At 38.0% G+C, this 22,674-nt stretch overlaps 1 protein-coding gene across 2 annotated transcripts in view; it reads left to right on the plus strand.

Annotated features, from left to right (window-relative positions):
• Positions 1 to 18,708: 18,708 nt before the first annotated feature.
• The window catches only part of LOC122791850 (dual specificity protein kinase splB-like), a 44,900-nt gene continuing 40,934 nt past the window's right edge, over positions 18,709 to 22,674 (plus strand). The window contains exon 1 of one of the 2 annotated variants that reach the window (XM_044059826.1): positions 18,709 to 18,833. In XM_044059826.1, the coding sequence (XP_043915761.1) occupies positions 18,832 to 18,833 (2 nt within the window). In that variant the 5' untranslated portion in view covers positions 18,709 to 18,831. Of the gene's footprint in view, positions 18,834 to 19,402; positions 19,581 to 22,674 lie in introns of those variants that run through there. The other variant, XM_044059825.1, reaches the window with a different exon arrangement.

Raw genomic sequence — 22,674 nt, forward strand, 5'->3', positions numbered from 1 at the left:
TTCTGAGTTTGCCAAAGTTCTACTGAGTCTGCCAAAATATTACTCCATGTTTTGCAAAGTTTTGTGTGTTGTGAACATTTCTAAGGGTTAGAGAACTTATTTCCAAGTATTCCTGATATTGCAGGATTTCTGACTTCTGTTGTAAAGCATTTATTACTACACTTAAGCTCAAAACCAGTTTTCTTTACATTAAAAGGGTTCCTTGGCACTCTGGTGGGAGCAGAAAGCTAAAGTCAGTTTCTCCAAGGTGAGAACTATTGGTTGATAGCTCATTGTGTTTTCGTCTGATTGGCCTGAGGGGTTAACTTTAGAAATGTCTTTCATCCTGCTGGTATAAAATGTGCAAACACAGTTCTCTGTGCTTGCATATAAGCAAACCTCTCCAGTTTAAAATCCTCTGTAGGAAACACTCTCTATAGTCTCCCACAGTTCACAGCTGCTCAAAGAGTTGCCAGTTTATGCAAAGAGTGGCACCATTGCAGGTCATCTAATAGCATACTACTACACGCTCTCACTTTGACCTTTAAGCGATTCTCCCCTACTCCTTCCCATTTAGAAATTGTATTTCCTTGCCTTACATATCATGTGAAATAAATAAATAAATTACTGCTTCATTTTTACTGTTTGTGACTGCTTTTTACTCTGCACTTTGAAATTGTGTTTCATTGCCTTATATAGCATAGGCTAGATTCAGACCTGCTGAGTCTAGACTGTTTGGTTTCACTGTGCTCTTAAACCAGCCATCTTACATTAACAGGGCCTCCCTGCACCCTTGTGATAGAAGTGTGTAGTGCAGGACCCATCTGAGTTGGGAACTGCTGGAGAAAGGCTCAGTTTGGGCTTTCCCATTGGTAGTTGTGTTACAAACTGTTTAAATTCCCCAGTATATAAGCCTCACATTTGCCCGTTGCTGCTCACTGCACAACAGGGGGTTAGCAGTGCCCTGTATAGATGCAAATGCCTGGGAACATTACTTTTCCCTAGAGACCTTCCAGTAGAACATCCCAAGCTTTCCTGCTGAGCAAAGGGCAACTCAGTTGCACTATAAGCAGTGTTTTCATGCTTATCATCCACAACCTACTATACACCCACTGTCTTTGCTACTCCGAGTCAAACTAGCCCATTAGTTAAGCCTAAGTCCAAATAGCCCACTTCCTTCCCAAATACCACATTCAGAAAAATCCTGCCACAATCGATGGGCAGTTTCCTATCATTTCTCCTGCCATCTTGATTGATACAGGGATCTTGAGGCAATGTAGTAATTGCTTCGTGTACACTGACAACCATTTACAACTAAAGCAAACTAACACCCTATTTGAGAGATGCAAATACACTGTGGAACTGGAGTCAATGCTCTCATGTAAAAACAAACTAGAAGTCAAACAGGTTTGTCAGCACGTATGCTTCACCTCCCATGCAAACCTCACCTCTCACACAAAATAAGGTCATGACACATAAACCCGCATATGCGGAGGTAATAACTAAAAGTCTACCAAAAGAACAGAGACTTTCCAAATGCACACCACCCACACTCACTACTAAGCAAAAATAAACACTAGACATATAAACACAACACCCATGTCAAAACAAATAAGCCGCTAAGTCAAAACATATCAAATGTCTTGGCCATAGGAGACTCCATAGTGAGATACACAGATGTCCCCCTCACCAGACTGGACAAGGAAAAGTTCATGCTCAGCAGCCTGTCAGGTGCCAGGATCTGACAAATCATGCATGCACTCAAGCCACTCAACAATAAATACCACTGTGACTCTGTCATAGACTATGCTGGAGTGAATGACTTGAGATGTACCTCTTTGGACTATATGAAGAGAGACATGACGGAACTCTCTGATTATGTGTCCCAGACAGGTATGTCCCTAGCCCTAAGCAGTATCCTACCTTCACCCAGGATGATGCCACAATATAAACAAAAAAATGATTGACTTCAACAATTGGCTTAGCTTCTGGTGTCAGTCCAGGGGAATCCAGTATCTGTCAGCCTGAGAGGATATGGTAGACAGACCTCGCTGCTTTGCTAGAGATGGTCTGCACCTGTCCCCACCTAGGCTTTGGGATACTGATAAAGGCCCTTGCCTCCCTCATAGTGCCTTTTTTAGGCAATGTCAAAACAACAACTTTTTCATTGTAACAAAATCTAATCAAGACAAACTCAGGGTAGTGCTGCTTAACTATTTGAGTTTAAACACAAAACCGCATTCCTTGGAAGCATTCCTCACCTTGGAGGATGCTAACGTCTGTGCAGTTACTGAGACAAGGTTCAAAGCCACTGAGAGCACCCCAGCTGTGCAAGGCTACAATGCCTTAGTCGTGGGAGATTTCAACTATCCTTCCATAGACTCAACACACACAAACCAGTCAGTAACAGTAAATCCAGTGAATAAGAGTTATCAGATATCAATGAAGTAAAAGCAAACCACTGGAAACAGGAACAGTTCTTAGAAATATAACTTGTTTAATAAAGACAACAAAAGTTTAAAAACTTTCGCCAAATACAGGCTTCTTCCGGCAAGATAAAATCAACAAAATGAATCAGTGTTTAAATACTCTAAAAGATCACATGATCTGATATAATTGATGATACCAGTTAACTAGGCTAACCAGACCCGCTTATTTATCTCTCTCTCAACAGAGGTTTTAAAGACGCATAGCCATTAAGTCTTGGTGGTATGTGTGCTTTCAAACATAGTATCCAATGGTATTCAACAATTTCAGTCAAGTGTTCTACATTTTCTCCTCAAAGAGCCTCTTTTAAAACACTCAATATCAAAAACTTAAAATCATGATTAAAACCTTCTTCTGGTTTATGCTTATACAATGCATTTATATCACCATGTCTTCATATATCAGAAAAGTGGTTACAGATACATTCTTTAAGTTTTTGGTTAGTATTGCCAACATAATAAGCATTACATTATTTATATAAGGCTAGATAAACCATATTATTCATGTTTCAGTTACTATAAACATTTAACTCAAAATTAGACCTCAGTGGTGTAGTGTTTTTTTTTGTGGACTGAAGGGACACTGTCCAGAAAATGGAGACTGTTTTTTGGATAGTGTATTGTCTGGAAAAATATAAAATCTTTCCTTTTAATTAAAAAAAATTACATTTTTTAAGGCCATTCTTCTTTAAGAATGCTCGTTGTGTCCAGTTGCAGAGAAGCAGAAGCCGAGATTGTTTACATCATTATCCACACTGGTGGAATTTGAATTCCAGATGATGTTTGGACTGCACAGTGGACCACCATGAACGGTCGTACAAGTGAGAGGTGTGTGTGTGTGTGTGTGTGTGTGTGTGTGTAGATATATATATATATGTATATATATATATATATATATATATATATATATATATATATATATATATATATATATACACACACACACACACACACAATGTACAGTGTGCATGTGTTTATATGTAGAGTGGCGATAGAGTGGCAAAGTGATCATGCAAAGTTCCATAAGAAAATATACATTCAAACTTTGATCATTAATCTAGTTAATTTGGATAAAATAACAGTTGAGAACTGGGGACCTCATAGTATAGTCTAACCTTGAGATCAGTTGTACTTGGAAAATGGATATATTCTTTTCCCTGATGTGTGACTTCAGTATGCATAATTAAGGTTGAATATAAATTACAGCATCACACAAGGGTTGCAGGGGAATTGCTCCTTGAAAAAATGCTATATAGGGCTTGGAGTACAAATGGAAAGAGTCTTTGTCAGACTCAGGCAAATTTTAATGTGACAAATATACAACTATTTAATATGCTTCAGTCTGCAAATAAATCTGGAATGTCTTTCAGCATCTTATTATTTTTGGGGGCTGACTTATTGAACAAATGGGTTGCAAACTTAGGGACAGCTACAGACTCAAACTGTTAAAGTGATTTCATTTATCCAGTCTCAGAGTCAAGTCACACAGTGTTACTGGTGTGGAATGGAGGCACACAGAATAATACACATTCTGGGCTGCACCTACTAAATGCCTGAGGAAGGCAACTGTGAACTGCAGAACAGTAAAAATTAAATGCAATTATGGGGAATATATACTAAGCCCCCACACCAAAATGCAGTATCTTGGAGTGTTTCACCTTATTTTAGGTACAGTGATATTTGAGTGAGAATATATAAATAGTGGGGCTATGGGCAGCACAAACCTAAAAACAGCAAGGTTCGGATTCTGCTGCTACTTTTTAAAAGATTGCAGCTTCATTTTTAAAGTATTCATGGAACTTGTAGCATGGGGTCTCATATGTCCTCTATGGAGTCCATTTTAGAACCCACCTCCCAGGACTCACAGGCAGTTATCTAGAACTGGGCTTTGTCGAGCTCAGCAATGTGAAAAGGACAGTCTCTACAGAATAAAAAACATGACATGGTACATTACTTCCCTGACAGCAATTTGAGCAGAGATAAGATTGTGTATGCCATTATGTTACTGATAGGAACTATAAACAGAGAGAGAGAGAGTGACACCAGTCTGTATAACACAGATGCTGTACAGGAGAAATAGCAGTGATTTACATTCAGTAGTATATCCATCCATCCACAACTCCTTTTTTCATTTTTGCATGAGTTTAGGGTGTCATTTCAACAGTGACAATCATCTAGAGCCAAGGTTCACCCTGCTGCGGTTGTTCTTCCACACCACACACTCATACACACTCACACCTATGGCCAGTCAGAGTGTCCAATTCACCTACTGCATGTCTTTGGAATGCGGAAGGAAACCGGAGCATCCATGTAATTTGGAAAAAATGTATGGCAGACTTCCAAAGAATGTACAAAATTACAGAGAGAGGTTTGCCTTTTGGCTGCATTTTCTCTTTTGCAGAAGTGGAATGACATACGTGAACTTATGAAGTATATTAGGCCTGGGAAATGTAAAGTTTGGTAACTGGCATCACGACATCGAAGGTCATAGAGATTACTGAATGGTGGAAAATGTTTATGTGAAGGAAGAGGATGCAAAAAAAAGTAATGATATACAGGATTCAAGATAACAAAACAAAGAAAAAAACAAGACATTCCGAAAATAAGTGATTCATACCGCTGGCAGATGAAAATAAACAGGTAATCAATGTTGGATGGTGTTTCACACTGAAAGTGAACTTCATCAATAACTCTTACTTACTTATGGCCAACACGATGAAGAAGCTTGAGGTAGCGAAGCAGCAACAGAACCACCAAATATTCTCATCTTAATTCAAATATCCTATTAGACAATGACAGTGCTGGGGACATGGCAATCATTTGTCAATATAAACTCAAAATAAATCTGGAAGAACAGTCAATGAAAACATGGTACCTATATTAGAGTATATGAAGAAACACGTTAATGGTGATTTGGACTCAATAGTTTAAACTGCATTACTAATAATAACTGTATTCCCGTAATAGATTTATGCCAAAATTTCTGAAATGTAGCACTCCTCTAGGCACATCTTTAGAATCCTAACTCTTCTCTGGAAAAATCAAGATTAAAAGCATAAACCCAACAATTATAATTTCATAGGAATGCTAGTAAGAAGTATAAACAACAGAATTATTCAGCAAAAAAATATTTAAATAATCATCTTTACATTAACAGTCATTATATCAGTAGTGTAATATATAATACTGGAACAAATCTAGTTACATTTTGGTCTAAATTTTTATATCTTCCTGTATCTTAAAAAGCATTCATTTAGAGGGAGAGTATCAGTAGCAATTTAATACCAAAATTGGAGTTTCACAAAGCTGCTAACAATTCCTTTTTGCTGGCATGTTTTCATAACATTTTAAATTAATATGAAAAATGTGACTATTTGCACAATTAATGATACAAACAGCATGCAGTTCCTCAGGGGTAACCATTTGAAATGTTGGGACCCACTAGAGTGTGTCCCAAAATATGAAGACTGAATGGCTGAAAGATTGAACCTACATTGGGTGAATGCTTCATTTTCTTGATTGTACATACTAGGAAATGTTACTGAAGGGTCGTTTGGGGAAATGTTTCATTTTGGTGCTTCTGCATACCTCATCATTTTACTGAAGGGGCTGCTTGGGTGAATGTTTCATTTTGGTGCATGTGTATACATAGACATATTACTGAAGGGGTCACTTAGGCAAATGTTTCATTCTGTGCTTCTGCATAGCTGGACATTTTATTGAAGGGGTCTCTTTGGGAAATGTGTCATTTTGTGATGTTGCTTGGAGAAATAATTCATTTGTAATAGGGAAGTGCTTGGCATTCATGGTCAGACTGCTAAAGTGACCACTGGGCAAAATAATTTATTGTGTCATTTTAGTGCTTGTGCATACACAATACAAACTAATGAATGGGTTACTGGGGAAAATAATTCATTAGTGTGTCAGGGAAATGCTTTTGCATAATTGGACAAACAAGTTTGTGGATTGCAACTCCGATATCAAAGGTGAGGCATCACTTTTAACAATGGATGTGAGTACCGTCATTTTTACTTTTTGTATAATTATGATGTGCATTATGTTTTATTTTGGGGGGGCAAACTCAAAGTTAGCCCCAGGCAGCAAAAACTCTAGCTACACCACTGTTAGACCTAGTGACTGGATGTATAAAAAATTTTCCTGTGTATATAAATTTACAATAACACATCTGCCACATTTATATGTGTCTCTCTTTATAGTTTCATGATGCAACCTAATGTGTGGTTGTACTTTGTAAAAAAGCAGATGTTTCAAGTTATCACTACATTTGTATCCAAAAATAGACCATGCAGATATGTTCAAGTCAAGTTCAGGGACATCGTGTAAAATGTGCCAATATTTGGAAATTATACGTTTAACATTATTGGTGTTTCTATTATAAGTCAAAAGGCATCTAGTCATGTTTCTGGGATGTGCCCTATTTATTGTTTGTTCAGTATTAACAGAAAAAAATGTAGGTTTCACTGCAAGTGGATGTTTCTTCACAAATAGCATTGACATCCTTAGCCTTACAACCTCTGTCGATGAAATCAACTGCTAACCTATCTAGTTGGGAATCCATGTTAAAATCTAAACTAATCAGCTTTGCCACTCTAATCATCTGCCCCTTGACAATATTATTGAATGTAAAATGCAGAAACATCTGTTTTGTTACAAAGAACAACCACACATAAGGTTGCATCATGAAACTATAAAGAAAGGTACGTTTAAATGTGGCATATGTGTTTATTGTAAATTTATATACACAGGAAAATCTTCTGTACATCCACTCACTAGGTCTAATTTTGAGTTAAATGTTTATGGTAACTGCAACACAAAGAATCTGATTTATCTAGCCTTATGTAACCAATGTCAAGCTTACTATGTTGACAAAACCAACCAAAAACCTAAAGAATGTGTCTTTAACTACCCTTCTGATATAAGAAGATACACTGATACAAATGCATTGTATAAGCATAAACTAGAAGAATGTTTTAACCATGATTTTATATTTTTGATACAGTGTTTAAAACAGCCTGTTTGAGGGGAAAATGTAGAACACTTGACTGAATTTGTTGAACACTATTGGATACTGCGTTTGAAAGCACACATACCACCAAGACTTAATGGTTATGTGTCTTTAAAACTTCTGCTAAGAGAGTTAAACAAGTGAGTCTGATTAGCCTAGTTAATTGGTATCATCAATTGTATTAGATCATGTGATCTTTTAAAGTATTTAAATACTGATTCATTTTGTTAGTGTTGTCTATATTAAACAAGTTATACTTCTCCAAACTGTTCCTGTTTCCAGTGGTTTGTTTTTACTTCATTCTTCCATAGACTGGGGGGAGATACATGAGCAAATACGCACTCGCCCAGAGGTTTCTGGACTTTAACACAAATGCTCTGGAAAAGATAGTCTACATCCTCACTAGGGGCTTCAATGTTCTGGATATAGTATTCACCACCACAGTGGGTCACTGTACTTCCCCATATGTGATGCTCTCCCTGGGTAGATCAGACCACAGATCAGTCCCATTTGAAGTAACTACTGGAACTGACACCCTTACAGGAATAACAATTATAAAAAACTTCACCAAAGCTATCTACAGCGTACTAAGAGATGGTATAAAAAGCTTAGTACCACCCACAATCGCAGGTATCAATGATCACTATGCAGAAGTGCACCCAAATGCTCTGTATAAACACTTAAGCAACTGCATAAACTCTGCTGTACCTGACAAGATCAAAAAACAGATATTCCCATAAAAACAAACCACTATGGTGGACTGCAAAAGGGATATCACTTTGCAGAGCAAGAGTTCCCACCTAAGCCTAAACAATAAAATCAGAAAACTTGTAAAGTTTTCTAAAGCAAATTATGAAACTAAAACCTCATCCCTAGACAAGGTTAATCATAAGGCTTACTTATCTGAAGTCTAAAAGGAAATGCCCAGCTATGTGCCAAACTGGTTGTAGATGGGATCACTCATACTACACAGGAAGATATCACCAACCTGCTAGCTGACAGATTCAGCACAAACTTCACCCAACTTATTTCCACCTACCATATTCCAAAGCATACCTGACACCAGCCCTCTGCCTAGTATCTCTAGAGAACAGGTTATCATTGTGCTCACCAAGGCCAAAAACACGGCCTAAATAGGACCAGATAATATCCTAAGTTGTTTACTAAACAATCAAAAAGAAGACCTAGTGGCCCCACTTGGCGTTCTCTTCAATCATAGCTTGAGAACTGGCTATGTTCCTGCAAAATGGAGAGTAGCAACATTAGTCCCCCTGCACAAAGGGGGGGCCATCAATTGACCCTGGGACTATAGATCCATAAGTCTAACCAGCCTCATCTGCAAGGTCATGAAAAGAATTGTCATGGACCTTATCAACAAAGACACAGACAGCCTCCAAACACTGGACCCAGCCCAGTTTGGCTTCATTAAGGGTAGAACATGCTTATTAAACCTGGTAGACTTCTTTGAGAACGTCACCAAAGCCATGGAATTAGGTAAGAGAGTGTACACAGCCTATCATGACCTTGCCAAGACTTTCATCACAATTACCCATGCTAGCATCATTCAGAAACTCTCCCAGCTAGGGATTAACCCTTACATTACTAGATGAGTAGCCAATTGGCTCACTGACAGAACATGCTCTGTCAAAACTGGTGACTCCACCTCCAGTAGTAGACTCATCACCAGTGGAGTACCACATGGGTTTGTGCTGGGCCACTTACTGTTTGGCATCTATTTCTCAGAAGTCCAGGCCAAAGTACATGGCTCTGGCTCACCAAGTTCACTGATGATTCTAAACTGGGAGCAATCAATGAGTCCTCCAACAATGTCAACATATTATGAGAAGGACTAACACAAACAAATGATTGGTGCCAAAGACATGGTCTAAAAATAAATGCAAAAAAATGCATTATTATTCTCTTTGGCAAAATGTAATTCCCTACAAATTACAATATTGACAGCACCCCCCTGAGTACCAACCCAGTGGTGTGAGACTTGGGAAGACAGGTTGATAGCAATCTGAACTTTGACCACAAAAGCCCTCTACGTAGCACACCTTATAAGCAAGGGCATAGCATCTAGGTCAAGGGATGTTAGAACTCCACTGTACTCGACCCTCATCAGATCACTAATAGAGTATAATGCACCTTTTTGAAGGTACCTCACCAGACACCTGCAGCAGCTGGAAAGACCTCAGATGTTTCTCACTAAGAAAATACAGGGAATCCAAACCATGACCTATGTGGACAGGCTAAAAGCCCTGTTACTTTCCTCTAAAAATATTTTATAGGCTGCTGAGAGGCAACCTATGAATGGCCTATAGGGCAATCTCTGACTCTGCCCTAATGGAAATGCTGCATTTCTGCAAGTCAAATGGGACAAGAGTCACTCACTCTAGGGATCTCAACCTAGCTTGTGACATTAACAGAACATGCTGGAGCGACAGATATGTCTCCCAGAGACAGCCACTTCTCTGGAATACACTTCTTATTCATGTGAAACAGAACTCCTCACTGACCCTATTCAAATGCAGCCTAGATAATTGGATGGGAGACTGCAAATTCACCCATGGAGTAGCACCCATGTCCCTCCTGGACAGGGGTAGCCGATGTTGATCACAGACCTGCTCTGTTGATAAATTTGTTCTGCGAACTTCCCAAAAAGTGAAAATGGGGATACTTGGGATTAACATGGCTAGGCTTGTAAAGGATCTGGGGTCGCTAGCCTAGTGACCTCCTATGAACCTATGAAAAACATTGGTTGCTGGGAGAGCCTGGTATGCATTGCAACCAAGAAGCAGGAGAAACATGGAAGCAGGCACCATTACAGGTATATCATGCATACCTCTCAACTGGACAGATTTTCGCAGAATGTCCAGATTTTTGCCTCATATTTTTGGTCTATTTTTAACATAAAATTATAGTTTTCTGAGAAATTAGAGACAAATAGTTAAAAACTGGAGTTAGAAAATAATGATACACATTTGAGTTTTGGAATTCATATCCTTCAGAAAATTTATGCTAATGCAAAACTTATTCTGTCACCTTTCTAAGGTTGTAAGAGCAATATTTAAAAATTGTCCCTATTTTTTGGGCTGTTGTCCCGCTTTTACTTATGGCTTTGTCCAGATTTCGTGCTCTAAGAGGTTGGGAGGTATGGGTATATGCAAATCCCTGCTAAAGCAGGGATGGTACACTACAATGGGAAATGTTGACTTTGGGATGCAATGTACAGGTACATGTGTGTGGGGAGTGTAATTATTCAACAAATGCCTAAACAAAAAGTGAACAATGGAGTATAAGGGAACAGCCAAGCCAGAATGAGGGCACAGTGGTAGTATTACAATGCAGAAAAAGGGATAAATTACAGAACAAAGGCAGTGAAGCTGGTACAACAGTGAATCTATCTTTATGTGAAGGAAACTATAAGTAGCAGGGATGTAAGGGGGATAGAGAGAGAGAGAGAGACTGCTCCAGAACACATCTGCAAGCCCCTGTTATAGCAGAGTGTGTTGTATGATGCTGGTGTGTGGGGAGGTGGAAGAACATGTATGGACTCGGACTAATTACAATATAATGGTTCCAAGCTAAAGGCAAATGGACTGAGTGTGCATGTACAACAACTTTCTAGAGAAATAATCAATAAGTAGAAATCAACAGATTAAGATTGCCTCTCTCACTCTCTCTATATAAACATGTATATATATATATATATATATATATATATATATATATATATATATATATACACACACACATACATATAAAAAGACATGCTCAGATCCCTGTTGACCTCACAGGACTCCCCTAAACCACAGGCCAATTCAGTCTGTAGCAGATCCTTATATAATTATTCCACCCCTATGTCTCTTTCTCCAAGTCTCTATATCACTTGCCCTAGTCCTATGCCTTCCTTTGTCTGAATGTTTTTTGTTGTTTGCATCTCTACAGCTTCCATTAATAGGCAGAATATATTAACAATATGTTCTCATGTCTCTCTCGATTTTCCTACACAGAGCTTTAAGTGTATCTTAAGGATAACCCAAAATCTTACCTCCACTCCACAAAACAACACCGTAATAGTCTGACCAAGCCTGCTAGCTGTACAATGAAGCGTATCCTCCTACAGACTCTCGATGGGTAACAAAACCACACTCCAGCAATTCAAAAAGTTATGCGGTGGTAACGAATCAAGTAGTCATCAAATAGTCACCAAAAGAAATTTGTGTCAAACATCCAGAACTCCATAAAACTCCATAAAACAACACAGGATTGAGCGTGCTTTCGTCTGTTAGACTTCTTCAGAATCAAATAGTTCTCATAATAGACTGCTTTTTATAGTACCTGGGTAATGAGGTAATTAATAATTTACAAAGTAAGTGAATTGCATAACTAGTAAATACATTAATTAACATAGTAGTGTAGTGCAACTTGAACCAATATAAAATACCTTCACTAAAACCAATCTATATACGTTAAGAAATTCATAAAAATCCATAAAAAATACATAAGAACTACATAAAAAACTATTGCATCAATTGTGCACCTGTAAATATAAATAAATAAGAGAGATATTAAAAAGCAAGTTATACTGTGTTCATTCCTGTTCTATGCTTATAAATACATAAAAAAACAAAAACACTATGGACAAATATATTACAAGTACTGACAAATAACAAATAACAGGTAAGGTGACATATGTGCAATGAAACTTTAAATAAATGTATAAATATGTATAAATATATATATATATCTTTTTAAAATACAATTTGAGGAGAACAATGTATACAATGTAAATATAAATATAAAAATATACAGATAAATGTGTGGAAATATATGAATGGGTAATGTGTGAATATATAAGTAGGAATATATAAGTAGAAATGTATGTAGCTAAAAATGTATGTAAAGGAAAAGGTGTGTACCTGGGTTCACACCTTATTCCTTTTAGGATTATTTGCTAGAAGTTTTAAAGCCGGTTTTATAGAAAAATAGTCATTCATCTCCATATGGCCACAGGCATCTAACCTAAGTTGCCATATGAGTTCCCTATACTCCAAGAGGGTTTCCCAGTCACCCCCTTATCATTTTTCTTTAACTCCTCTAGGACCCAAAATTTTATGTTTGCTTTTTCACATGTTAAGGTATGTCTGAACAATGCGTTATATTCGTTCTTTTTATTTATATCCCTCATGTGTTCATAAATCCGCTGCCTGAGATGTCTTTCCGTTTTTCCAACGTAGTATGCCCCACATGCCGTGCAATAGGCCAGGTAGACCACACCCTTAGTGTAACAAGTAAAGTATCCATGACTTTTCAGCCTAATGCCACTGCCCTCCAAAAATAGTTCCTTTTCACCCACAATAAAGGGACACTGACCACATCTACCACATTTATGTGTACCTGTTTTTGGTTGTGTACCACCTTTTTTATGTATGATCTGTTTCCTCTCAAATAACTTTTTGAAATTGAGATTTCTTCTATAGCAAAATCTTAGAGGCTGTTGAAATATGTAAGATTTATCATTCATTCTTGAAAAAATCTTCCAAGCCTCATATAATCCTTGCTGTAGCCAACGTATCCCTTTGTAGTATGTAAGGGTTAAACGTAATGTATTGTCGTCTTTGGTTGTATTGATCCCTCTATTCCAATAGTTATTTCCTATATTGGTAGTAATTGTTTTTTGTCCTAGTAATGGCAGATATTGGGATTTACGTTTCTTTAGGACTTCCTTCTTCACACTTTTGATTAGCCCTAAGGGATACCCCCTTTCCTGGAATAAATTTTGTATAATTTCCATTTCATCCCTACATTCCAACTCTTCACTAGTCATTCTCGACGCCCTAATCATTTGACCTTTGATAATGTTTCTTTTCAAATGTGGGGGATGGTCACTCTCATAGTGTACATATGAATTAGAAAAACATTCTTTCCTAAAAATCCTGTGTTGTTTTATGGAGTTTTATGGAGTTCTGGATGTTTGACTAATAAATTTCTTTTGGTGACTATTTGGTGACTACTTGATTCGTTACCACCGCATAACTTTTTGAATTGCTGGAGTGTGGTTTTGTTACTCATCGAGAGTCTGTAGGAGGATACCCTTCATTGTACAGCTAGCAGGCTTGGTCAGACTATTACGGTGTATCTTAAGGATAAATAAAAATAAGTATTTTCTGACACAAATATGCAACTAGTTTAAATTATTCATTTTATGCATCAGTTCTCTTGAGTATTTTTCCAGTTGTCTATCCTACATTCCTGTCTGTCTCTATTGCATTACATGCATTTTCATGTTCTACATTATCAACTCATTTTGCTTCCATAATACCAATAAACAGTTTATTTCCATGTTTCTGATCAGCAACCTGCAAGTTCCTTTGACCACACTTTCTTGCTTGTATGTACTTTTTTGCCGTGTTACAGTAGATTCGCAGGACTGATTGAAATCTGGACAATGACTACTATCATGGCCACATCTGCTGAATTAAAACAATAAGGTTAGTCTTCATTCCATTTTGAATTCTCATTCATACATGGCTCTCTTTTTTCATAGTCATTATTTTGACAACATATCTTGCCTTTAGTTTTCATTTTGACTTATTATTTGGCTCACGTTTTATCCTCTACCTCTTTTTCATTAGTTAATTCATTTAGCTGCACTAGTAATTTAATTTGTCTGCATACATCCATCCATTGCATTTCGAAAGACGTGTCTGGAGCATTTCTCCCTGGGCCTCCGCTGAAAATAGGCTCTGTCCTAGTCGGACTTTCCCGGTCAACAAATGTTAAATAAATAAATAAATAAATAGATAAGGTTAGGTCTGTTTCTCTTAAAGCTGTTTTTTTTTTTGTTTCACAGTCTTTCAAATATCATAAATTATTATGTCTCTTATAAGAGAATCATGACTCCCGCAAAATTCACATCTCAGGCTCTGTTATTCAGCTCAGTAATGTACTCATCAATAGTCTGCAGGATTTTGTGCTCTAGTAAAGAACACATGTAACAAAGGAAAACTCTGTGCTAACAATAATTACTGAATTTATCTTTAATTAAATGCTACTGTTTTATCTCCCTCCTCTTCAATAAAATCCCCAGCAATGTGCAGGAAGGCAACACACTGAAAGTTTTCAGACATTTTATTTAATAAACTTTCAGAGAGGAATATATTTAGAAAGTTCCAGTTTTCAGCCAACTCTCCTCAAAGTGTTCTGTGTGACAGCAAATCAGACATAGTTCTACTTAGAATTAAGTCTGTCATTCCAAACACAAACATTTTTGATATTAAATACATTTCTTCATTTCTGGCAGAAATGTCACCACTGCTGCTTATGTTACTTTAGCAAGCTTAATAAATAACATGAAGAAAAGAGATGTGGTCTGGCTTCCATAAGGTATATACCTCAAAAACTTAATGTATCACAAAATATATAAATCACTCTAGCTAACTAATTGGTCTTAATGCTGTATACTATACATCTGACAAAATGCACAGTCCTTTACTTGTCTGAATTTTTGACAAATTAATCTTAAGCAAGTGTATCTGCATCACCAGTTTTTAACATCATTTTTTTCTGTTCTCAAAATGGATTTCAACAGCCACCATTTAATCTTCTTGAGGTGATTTTCTTGAAATCTGTTCCTTTAGTAGATTAACAAATTGGTTACGTTCAGAGACCCAGTCATAATTCTGTGTTGTATAGTGAGATGTATTAGAATTTAAATCTAAAAGTCATATCATGATATTTTATTTTATTGTTATATATTTTTTTTCAGGATGTCTGGTTGGTTATTTTTTTTTAACATTTGCATATTGTTTCTGGATTTATTTCAATAGTAAAATGGGTTCTAATTCATTTGCCTGAATGTTTAATTGCCTGAAACCTCAAACCCATTTACTTGAAACCTCATTTAAGTGAAAAACATAGATGTCTATAGAAAGTATTTCATGGAGTCATTTCTTATCATAGGAGTTAATAAGGATGTGAGTCTAGCAGAGTGTGTGTAGCTTGTAATGGTCACTGTTATGTTGTATCCCCGTATGTGTTTGCACTCCTGGTTGTGTGACTACTGAATATATACAAGTGCAGAAGTAAGGGACAAAGCCCCCTACATGTGGGGTACAGGGGTCTTGATCTCCTGCAAAAACATTTTTTACGGTATATTTGTTGTGGAGATGCTTTTCAGTCAAATAGGTTTGAGCATTTGGTTTCCAGGTGTGTTGCCCAGAAACATGAACAATTCTATGTGGGGATATTGGGCGGAGGGGTACAATTAGAGTGGGCTAAATTCTGGAAGTTGGTGTACAGTTATAAAAAAAACCTTGACTATACCCACCAACCTACCCAATACATGTTCATCATCATGGGGCCTGATTCCAAAAGACGTGCTCTTAATGTAAGTGACTTATTCCTGTGTAAATCAAACCAAGAGCGTGCCTTTTGGAATATGTGTAAGCCTGCTCTATAGAGGGCGGCCATGGTGGTGCAGCAGTTAGCATTGCCATTTCACAGCAAGAGGGTCTCCGGTTCGATCCTCGGCTGGGGTGCCTTCTGTGTGGAGTCTGCATGTCCTCCCTGTGGTTGCATGGGTTTCCTCTGGGTGCTCCGGTTTCCTCTCACATCCCAAAGACATGATTGGACACTCTAAATTGGCCCTAGTGTGTGTTGGGCGCTGGGCTGGCAACTTGACACTGTAAAACTCCACTGCCAGTCATGAGCAGACAGGTGATCCGCTGTGGCAACCCCTAACTGGGAAAAGCCAAAAGAAGAAGTAAGCCTGCTCTATAGACAGAGTTTAGTCACTTACACTGAAAACAATATTTTGGAATATGGCCCATGGTTTCCTGGTAGTGTTATTTTAGTATGCCTACCTCCAAAAAATATATGGTGCAAATTAAGATGCTCACATTATTGCAATTGCAGCCATGTACACAAACATCATTTTTCTCTAAATTTGTAATGGGTCCATAATCTCTCCTCAAAGCTAGTTTTAAAGTGGGTTATAAGTGAAAACTGTAACCCCTGGACAGCTTTGCATGGTTAAGGGCAACCTGTGCTCAACTGACATAAAGTGAGAGGACATGACTAGGTATTTTCACAGCTGTCTTATTAACAGCCCTGGTCAAAAGGTCACATTAACCTTGGACAGACACAAATTATTAAAATTATAGTGAGTGAGAAAATGAAAACTTAGCTGATGTAACACCCTGTTACACAGCTGTCTTATTAACAGCCCTGGTCAAAAGGTCACATTAACAAATTATTAAAATTATAGTGAGTGAGAAAATGAAAACTTAGCTGATGTAACACCATGTTACTCTGCAGTTTTTGTTTTCCTTTTCCCAGTTAGGGGTCGCCACAGCAAAACTCCGGTCTGCTAATGATTGGCAGTCAATTTTTATGGTACCAAGTTGCCAGCCAGTATAGTGAGATGTATTAGAATTTAAATCTAAAAGTCATATCATGATATTTTATTTTATTGTTATATTTTTTTTTTCAGGATGTCTGGTTGGTTATTTTTTTTTAACATTTGCATATTGTTTCTGGATTTATTTCAATAGTAAAATGGGTTCTAATTCATTTGCCTGAATGTTTAATTGCCTGAAACCTCAAACCCATTTACTTGAAACCTCATTTAAGTGAAAAACATAGATGTCTATAGAAAGTATTTCATGGAGTCATTTCTTATCATAGGAGTTAATAAGGATGTGAGTCTAGCAGAGTGTGTGTAGCTTGTAATGGTCACTGTTATGTTGTATCCCCGTATGTGTTTGCACTCCTGGTTGTGTGACTACTGAATATATACAAGTGCAGAAGTAAGGGACAAAGCCCCCCACATGTGGGGTACAGGGGTCTTGATCTCCTGCAAAAACATTTTTTACGGTATATTTGTTGTGGAGATGCTTTTCAGTCAAATGGGTTTGAGCATTTGGTTTCCAGGTGTGTTGCCCAGAAACATGAACAATTCTATGTGGGGATATTGGGCGGAGGGGTACAATTAGAGTGGGCTAAATTCTGGAAGTTGGTGTACAGTTATAAAAAAAACCTTGACTATACCCACCAACCTACCCAATACATGTTCATCATCATGGGGCCTGATTCCAAAAGACGTGCTCTTAATGTAAGTGACTTATTCCTGTGTAAATCAAACCAAGAGCGTGCCTTTTGGAATATGTGTAAGCCTGCTCTATAGAGGGCGGCCATGGTGGTGCAGCAGTTAGCATTGCCATTTCACAGCAAGAGGGTCTCCGGTTCGATCCTCGGCTGGGGTGCCTTCTGTGTGGAGTCTGCATGTCCTCCCTGTGGTTGCATGGGTTTCCTCTGGGTGCTCCGGTTTCCTCTCACATCCCAAAGACATGATTGGACACTCTAAATTGGCCCTAGTGTGTGTTGGGCGCTGGGCTGGCAACTTGACACTGTAAAACTCCACTGCCAGTCATGAGCAGACAGGTGATCTGCTGTGGCAACCCCTAACTGGGAAAAGCCAAAAGAAGAAGTAAGCCTGCTCTATAGACAGAGTTTAGTCACTTACACTGAAAATATTTTGGAATATGGCCCATGGTTTCCTGGTAGTGTTATTTTAGTATGCCTACCTCCAAAAAATATATGGTGCAAATTAAGATGCTCACATTATTGCAATTGCAGCCATGTACACAAACATCATTTTTCTCTAAATTTGTAATCGGTCCATAATCTCTCCTCAAAGCTAGTTTTAAAGTGGGTTATAAGTGAAAACTGTAACCCCTGGACAGCTTTGCATGGTTAAGGGCAACCTGTGCTCAACTGACATAAAGTGAGAGGACATGACTAGGTATTTTCACAGCTGTCTTATTAACAGCCCTGGTCAAAAGGTCACATTAACCTTGGACAGACACAAATTATTAAAATTATAGTGAGTGAGAAAATGAAAACTTAGCTGGTGTAACACCCTGTTACACAGCTGTCTTATTAACAGCCCTGGTCAAAAGGTCACATTAACAAATTATTAAAATTATAGTGAGCGAGAAAATGAAAACTTAGCTGATGTAACACCATGTTACTCTGCAGTTTTTGTTTTCCTTTTCCCAGTTAGGGGTCGCCACAGCAAAACTCCGGTCTGCTAATGATTGGCAGTCAATTTTTATGGTACCAAGTTGCCAGCCCAACACCCAACCTTCAGCAAAGGCACGCACATTCGCACGTCTTTCGGAGACCACTCGATCACAGGGAGGACATGCAGACTCCACACAGAAGGCACTCCAACCGAGAATCGAACAGGAGAACCACTGTACCACCGCGTCTTTTGTTATGTTACGCTGCAGTTAAATATGTAAAATATTGCAACATCAATCGTGCAAACATATGTAAGCGAAATTCTCTCTTTAACTTACACCGTTGCATTAAATATTAAGATTAAAGTGAAAATACCGCCTGCATGTAAAGTTTACCCCCATTACACTGGACATATAAATTAACCTTAAAATATCGACTGTGTTACACTGACTGTGCAAATGCATTGCACAATTCAGCCCTTTGCCAGTCTGTTACTCTAATTAGAACTCTTATTGTATGCACGTGTGAGAGGGTCTGTTTGCTGTTCTGTACAGTAACCATGCAGTTTCAGCATGAGATACTTGTGATTGCTGCATAAATGTGATGGAGGCGAACACCCCAGGCATTTGTTTATATTTTTGTGGTAACTGTGTAAAAGATAAACATTACTATGTTACATTTACAAAGTATTATTCCGTTTGTTTTCTTTCATTTCTTTTCACAGCCGGTCTGTTAAATCATGCAGCAGCAACCATATGTGTATATGGTGTTGTATGGACGTTAGGTACCTGAGCTGTTAATAAATTATTAACCTAAATATCAGACGTAGTAGCGGTTTTTAACATAGTCACGAGGAACACCAGAAAGAGGTGGGGCTATATCACAATTCTAGTTCCTGCTTATTTCTGCGATCACGAGGATCTAAAAATGGCGACTTTTTCGTCATCGCTGGGACTTTTAGCTAGTTATTCTTCCGCTAGCAGCTCGGGCGAGGAGGATAATGATCATATTCTAGACAAGGGTAACACACAACGTGGGGGACAGAAACAGGGGAAAAGGTAAGACGTCTACAATGAGACAAAAAGCTTTACTGCTGTTTCCAGTTCACAAAGGACTGCAGATTTACTGGACTTTGCACGCAGCAGACGGTATAAAGTTTCGGATGAGGTCCATTCCGTCTGCAAATTCCTGTAGGTTTGGGGGGGCCACAATCGTCATCAAGTACGTAGTTTAACATTAAAGCCTTCTACATACGTTTAGCAGGTCCCGCCCACTAACGTTGCTAACGACGTTGACACGCCTATCCCGAGTGCATTTTTAAAGATGACAGCACGTAAAGGCTAGTTTTTAGTGGTGCACGTTGATGCATGCTTCTCAACTGTCCAGAATGATTTTTTGCCAATGTTTGTAAGTTAATAGAGCAGCATTAGACTGGTCTTAGTTGCGGGCCATTTTATGCCTACTCAATTATCCCATTTGAGAATAAAACCCTGCACCTTGTATCTGTAAAGTAAACAGCTTAAACATTAATTATAATGTTGGTCTGTTCCTCAGAAAATTTGTCATTTTTTTTTTGGGAAGTCACTGAGGACTGAAGTGACTGAATAGTGACACACATTACAGTTTCAGACTTTATATTCTTCAGAAAATGCATGCTAACACAAAACATGTTACTCCAACAGCTTTCTAAGTTTATAACAGCAATATTTAAAAGTTGCCCCTATTTTGGGCCTTTGCCCCACTCATTGTTTTAGGCTTTGTCTAGATTCCTTGCTATAAGAGGGCGAGACATAAGTGTTGCTAATGTATTATTGCGTAAGAATGCCACATTTTTAAATGCCCTATTCCTTTTGAATGCCCAGCAAATGAAAAGATCTAAAATACCTAATCTGTGTCCGAAAACCCAGTCGCCCTGCTGGTCAACTCCTGCTATCCTTTTCCTTAGCAAAACAAATCAAATTCTCTTCCTTCCTGTCTAAGGACCTGTGCAAGCTTTGAAAACTTTAAATCTCAGTTGCATTCCTACCTTTACTGTAACAGAAAATGCAAATGCATTCTCCTTACCTAGTCCTATAATTCTCTCTCCACCTCTAAACCCCTCTCCAGCTATGATTACTAGCCTTCCTAGCTATGATCTATAGGCTACCACACATATGTACATATTGTAAATATCAATTTTGTACCATGTACCTAAGAATTTACACCTGATCTCTAACATGAAATGTAACTGTAAATTGTTCATTAATATTGTGTCTGTATCTAAAGGTAACATGTACCTAAGAAGTTACACCTGCTTTCTAGTATGAAACACAATTGTAAATTGTTCTATCCAAACTTTGTAATATGGAGCTTTTCTCCCCGGGCCTCCATTGAAAACGTGCTCCCTGAGTCCAGTGGACATCCCCGGTCATCAAACTGGAAATAAATAAATAAGACATTTATTAGACAAACTGATCTAGATCAATTGATCTGTGTATCAATATATCTACCTAGCCTTTGTTGACTGGATTAATCCCACTATTAGTAGCCTGTTTTCAGGGGAGACCCACTTTGTGTATCCTAGTCTGGAAGTTGGCATAGAGAGTTGTGGCTGTGAGCTGTAGTTCCTGTAGAGTGGGTTTGAATCTTCAGGACTTATTTGCTTACTGTGTGACATTTGAGTAAGTCACTCGTCCAGACCTTAAACCCAGGTTGCTCTTAAAAAGTGGGCCTTTGTGGTTAACAAATGGGCACCAGTATGATTTTTATTAGTCCCCCATTCTACTTTGCATGTAAGTGTAGTTGAGAGCATGCACACCAGCAAACATCTGATGACTGCAGTGACATTATTTCTCTATTATTATTTATTTTAGTTTGTTACTGGGCTAGCCCTTTTGGGCAATGCCTTCTTTTCATAGGGGGCCTAGGAGTAGAGAAACAAAAGATTTGTTTAAAAATGTACAACATACAGTTTACAGACTGATAGTATGGTATAATGTAGAGTACACAGTAGTTGGGTATAATGTAATAATGATTTTGGATTTACTGCAAAATATATTAAATAATAACATTCGTACAAGACATCTGCAATCAGGGAGATTTTATACGGAAGGGAGAGGGCAGTAAAGGTGTACTGAATAATAGATTACAGAATGTTTTTGATGCACCTTATTTAAGACGAAAGCATAGCAAAAGAAATTTAGAGGGAGCAGTAACTGGCACACAAGGCAAGCAGTGTGAGAAGTAGGATTTCAACCTCTGCATCCTGCCTTTGTTGACAAATAAGCTACTTCCAAGACATAGTGTAACTACACACCTTTGACACAAGGTAAACTCCATCCTTTTTAACAAGTCACCCCCTAGAAATACCCAGTTCTAGTACCATATACAAGAATTGTATGCAGCAAATATTTAATGAAGCAAACACAACATGTAAACAAGCATCAGGTACTAAGAAATGGAACAATGTCACTATCCCCGAGACCATTAGAACCTTAATTCAACTAGTAACAAGTAGTAAAAAAAAAAAAAAAAAACTCAGTGGGACCACTAGTAACTGCCTATATTTTGATGGTTGAAGAACTTTTGAATGGTCTTGATTCTGAATATCAGTCTATCCATAAAGAAATGAAACAGATGATAGGTTCCCAGTTTTTAAGGCTTCTGTAGTGTAAGTGTCAAGCATAAGAAAATATGAATGCCTATCACACACAATGTCTTTTGGTTATATTGCTTGTGCAACAAGACTCTGTATGACAGTTGGCAGACGACGTACAATGCTGTATTGTGAAAAGCCTCTGTATCTTTAGGGTAGCCATTCCTTTAGAGGACTGTCCGTATCATTGGTAATATTCAGAACTCCTTAGGGCCATACACACAAATGTCAATATTCAGTATTGGTAAACATCCATAATGCAACATGGCAGCCAGGACCACAAATATTCATTAAGTTCAACCTCTCCAGACCATTCATATTACCTTTTTCTCATTTTCTGACACTGTCATACTATTCAGCTTACTCCTGCATTCTTTCAGCACACTCTGCCTGGCTAAGACTGCACTTTAGCAACTAGAGAGAGAATAATCAAGTTAAGCCTAGGAGCTGAGGAAGTTTAGATCCTCTGAGGTACATTTGGGAGCTTTTTTTCCCAAACTTTTGATCCAATGATGGCC

Source organism: Protopterus annectens, chromosome 17.part0 (genome assembly GCF_019279795.1).
Source record: "Protopterus annectens isolate FY-2018-M chromosome 17.part0, PAN1.0, whole genome shotgun sequence".
In the NCBI taxonomy this organism is placed as follows: domain Eukaryota; kingdom Metazoa; phylum Chordata; order Ceratodontiformes; family Protopteridae; genus Protopterus; species Protopterus annectens.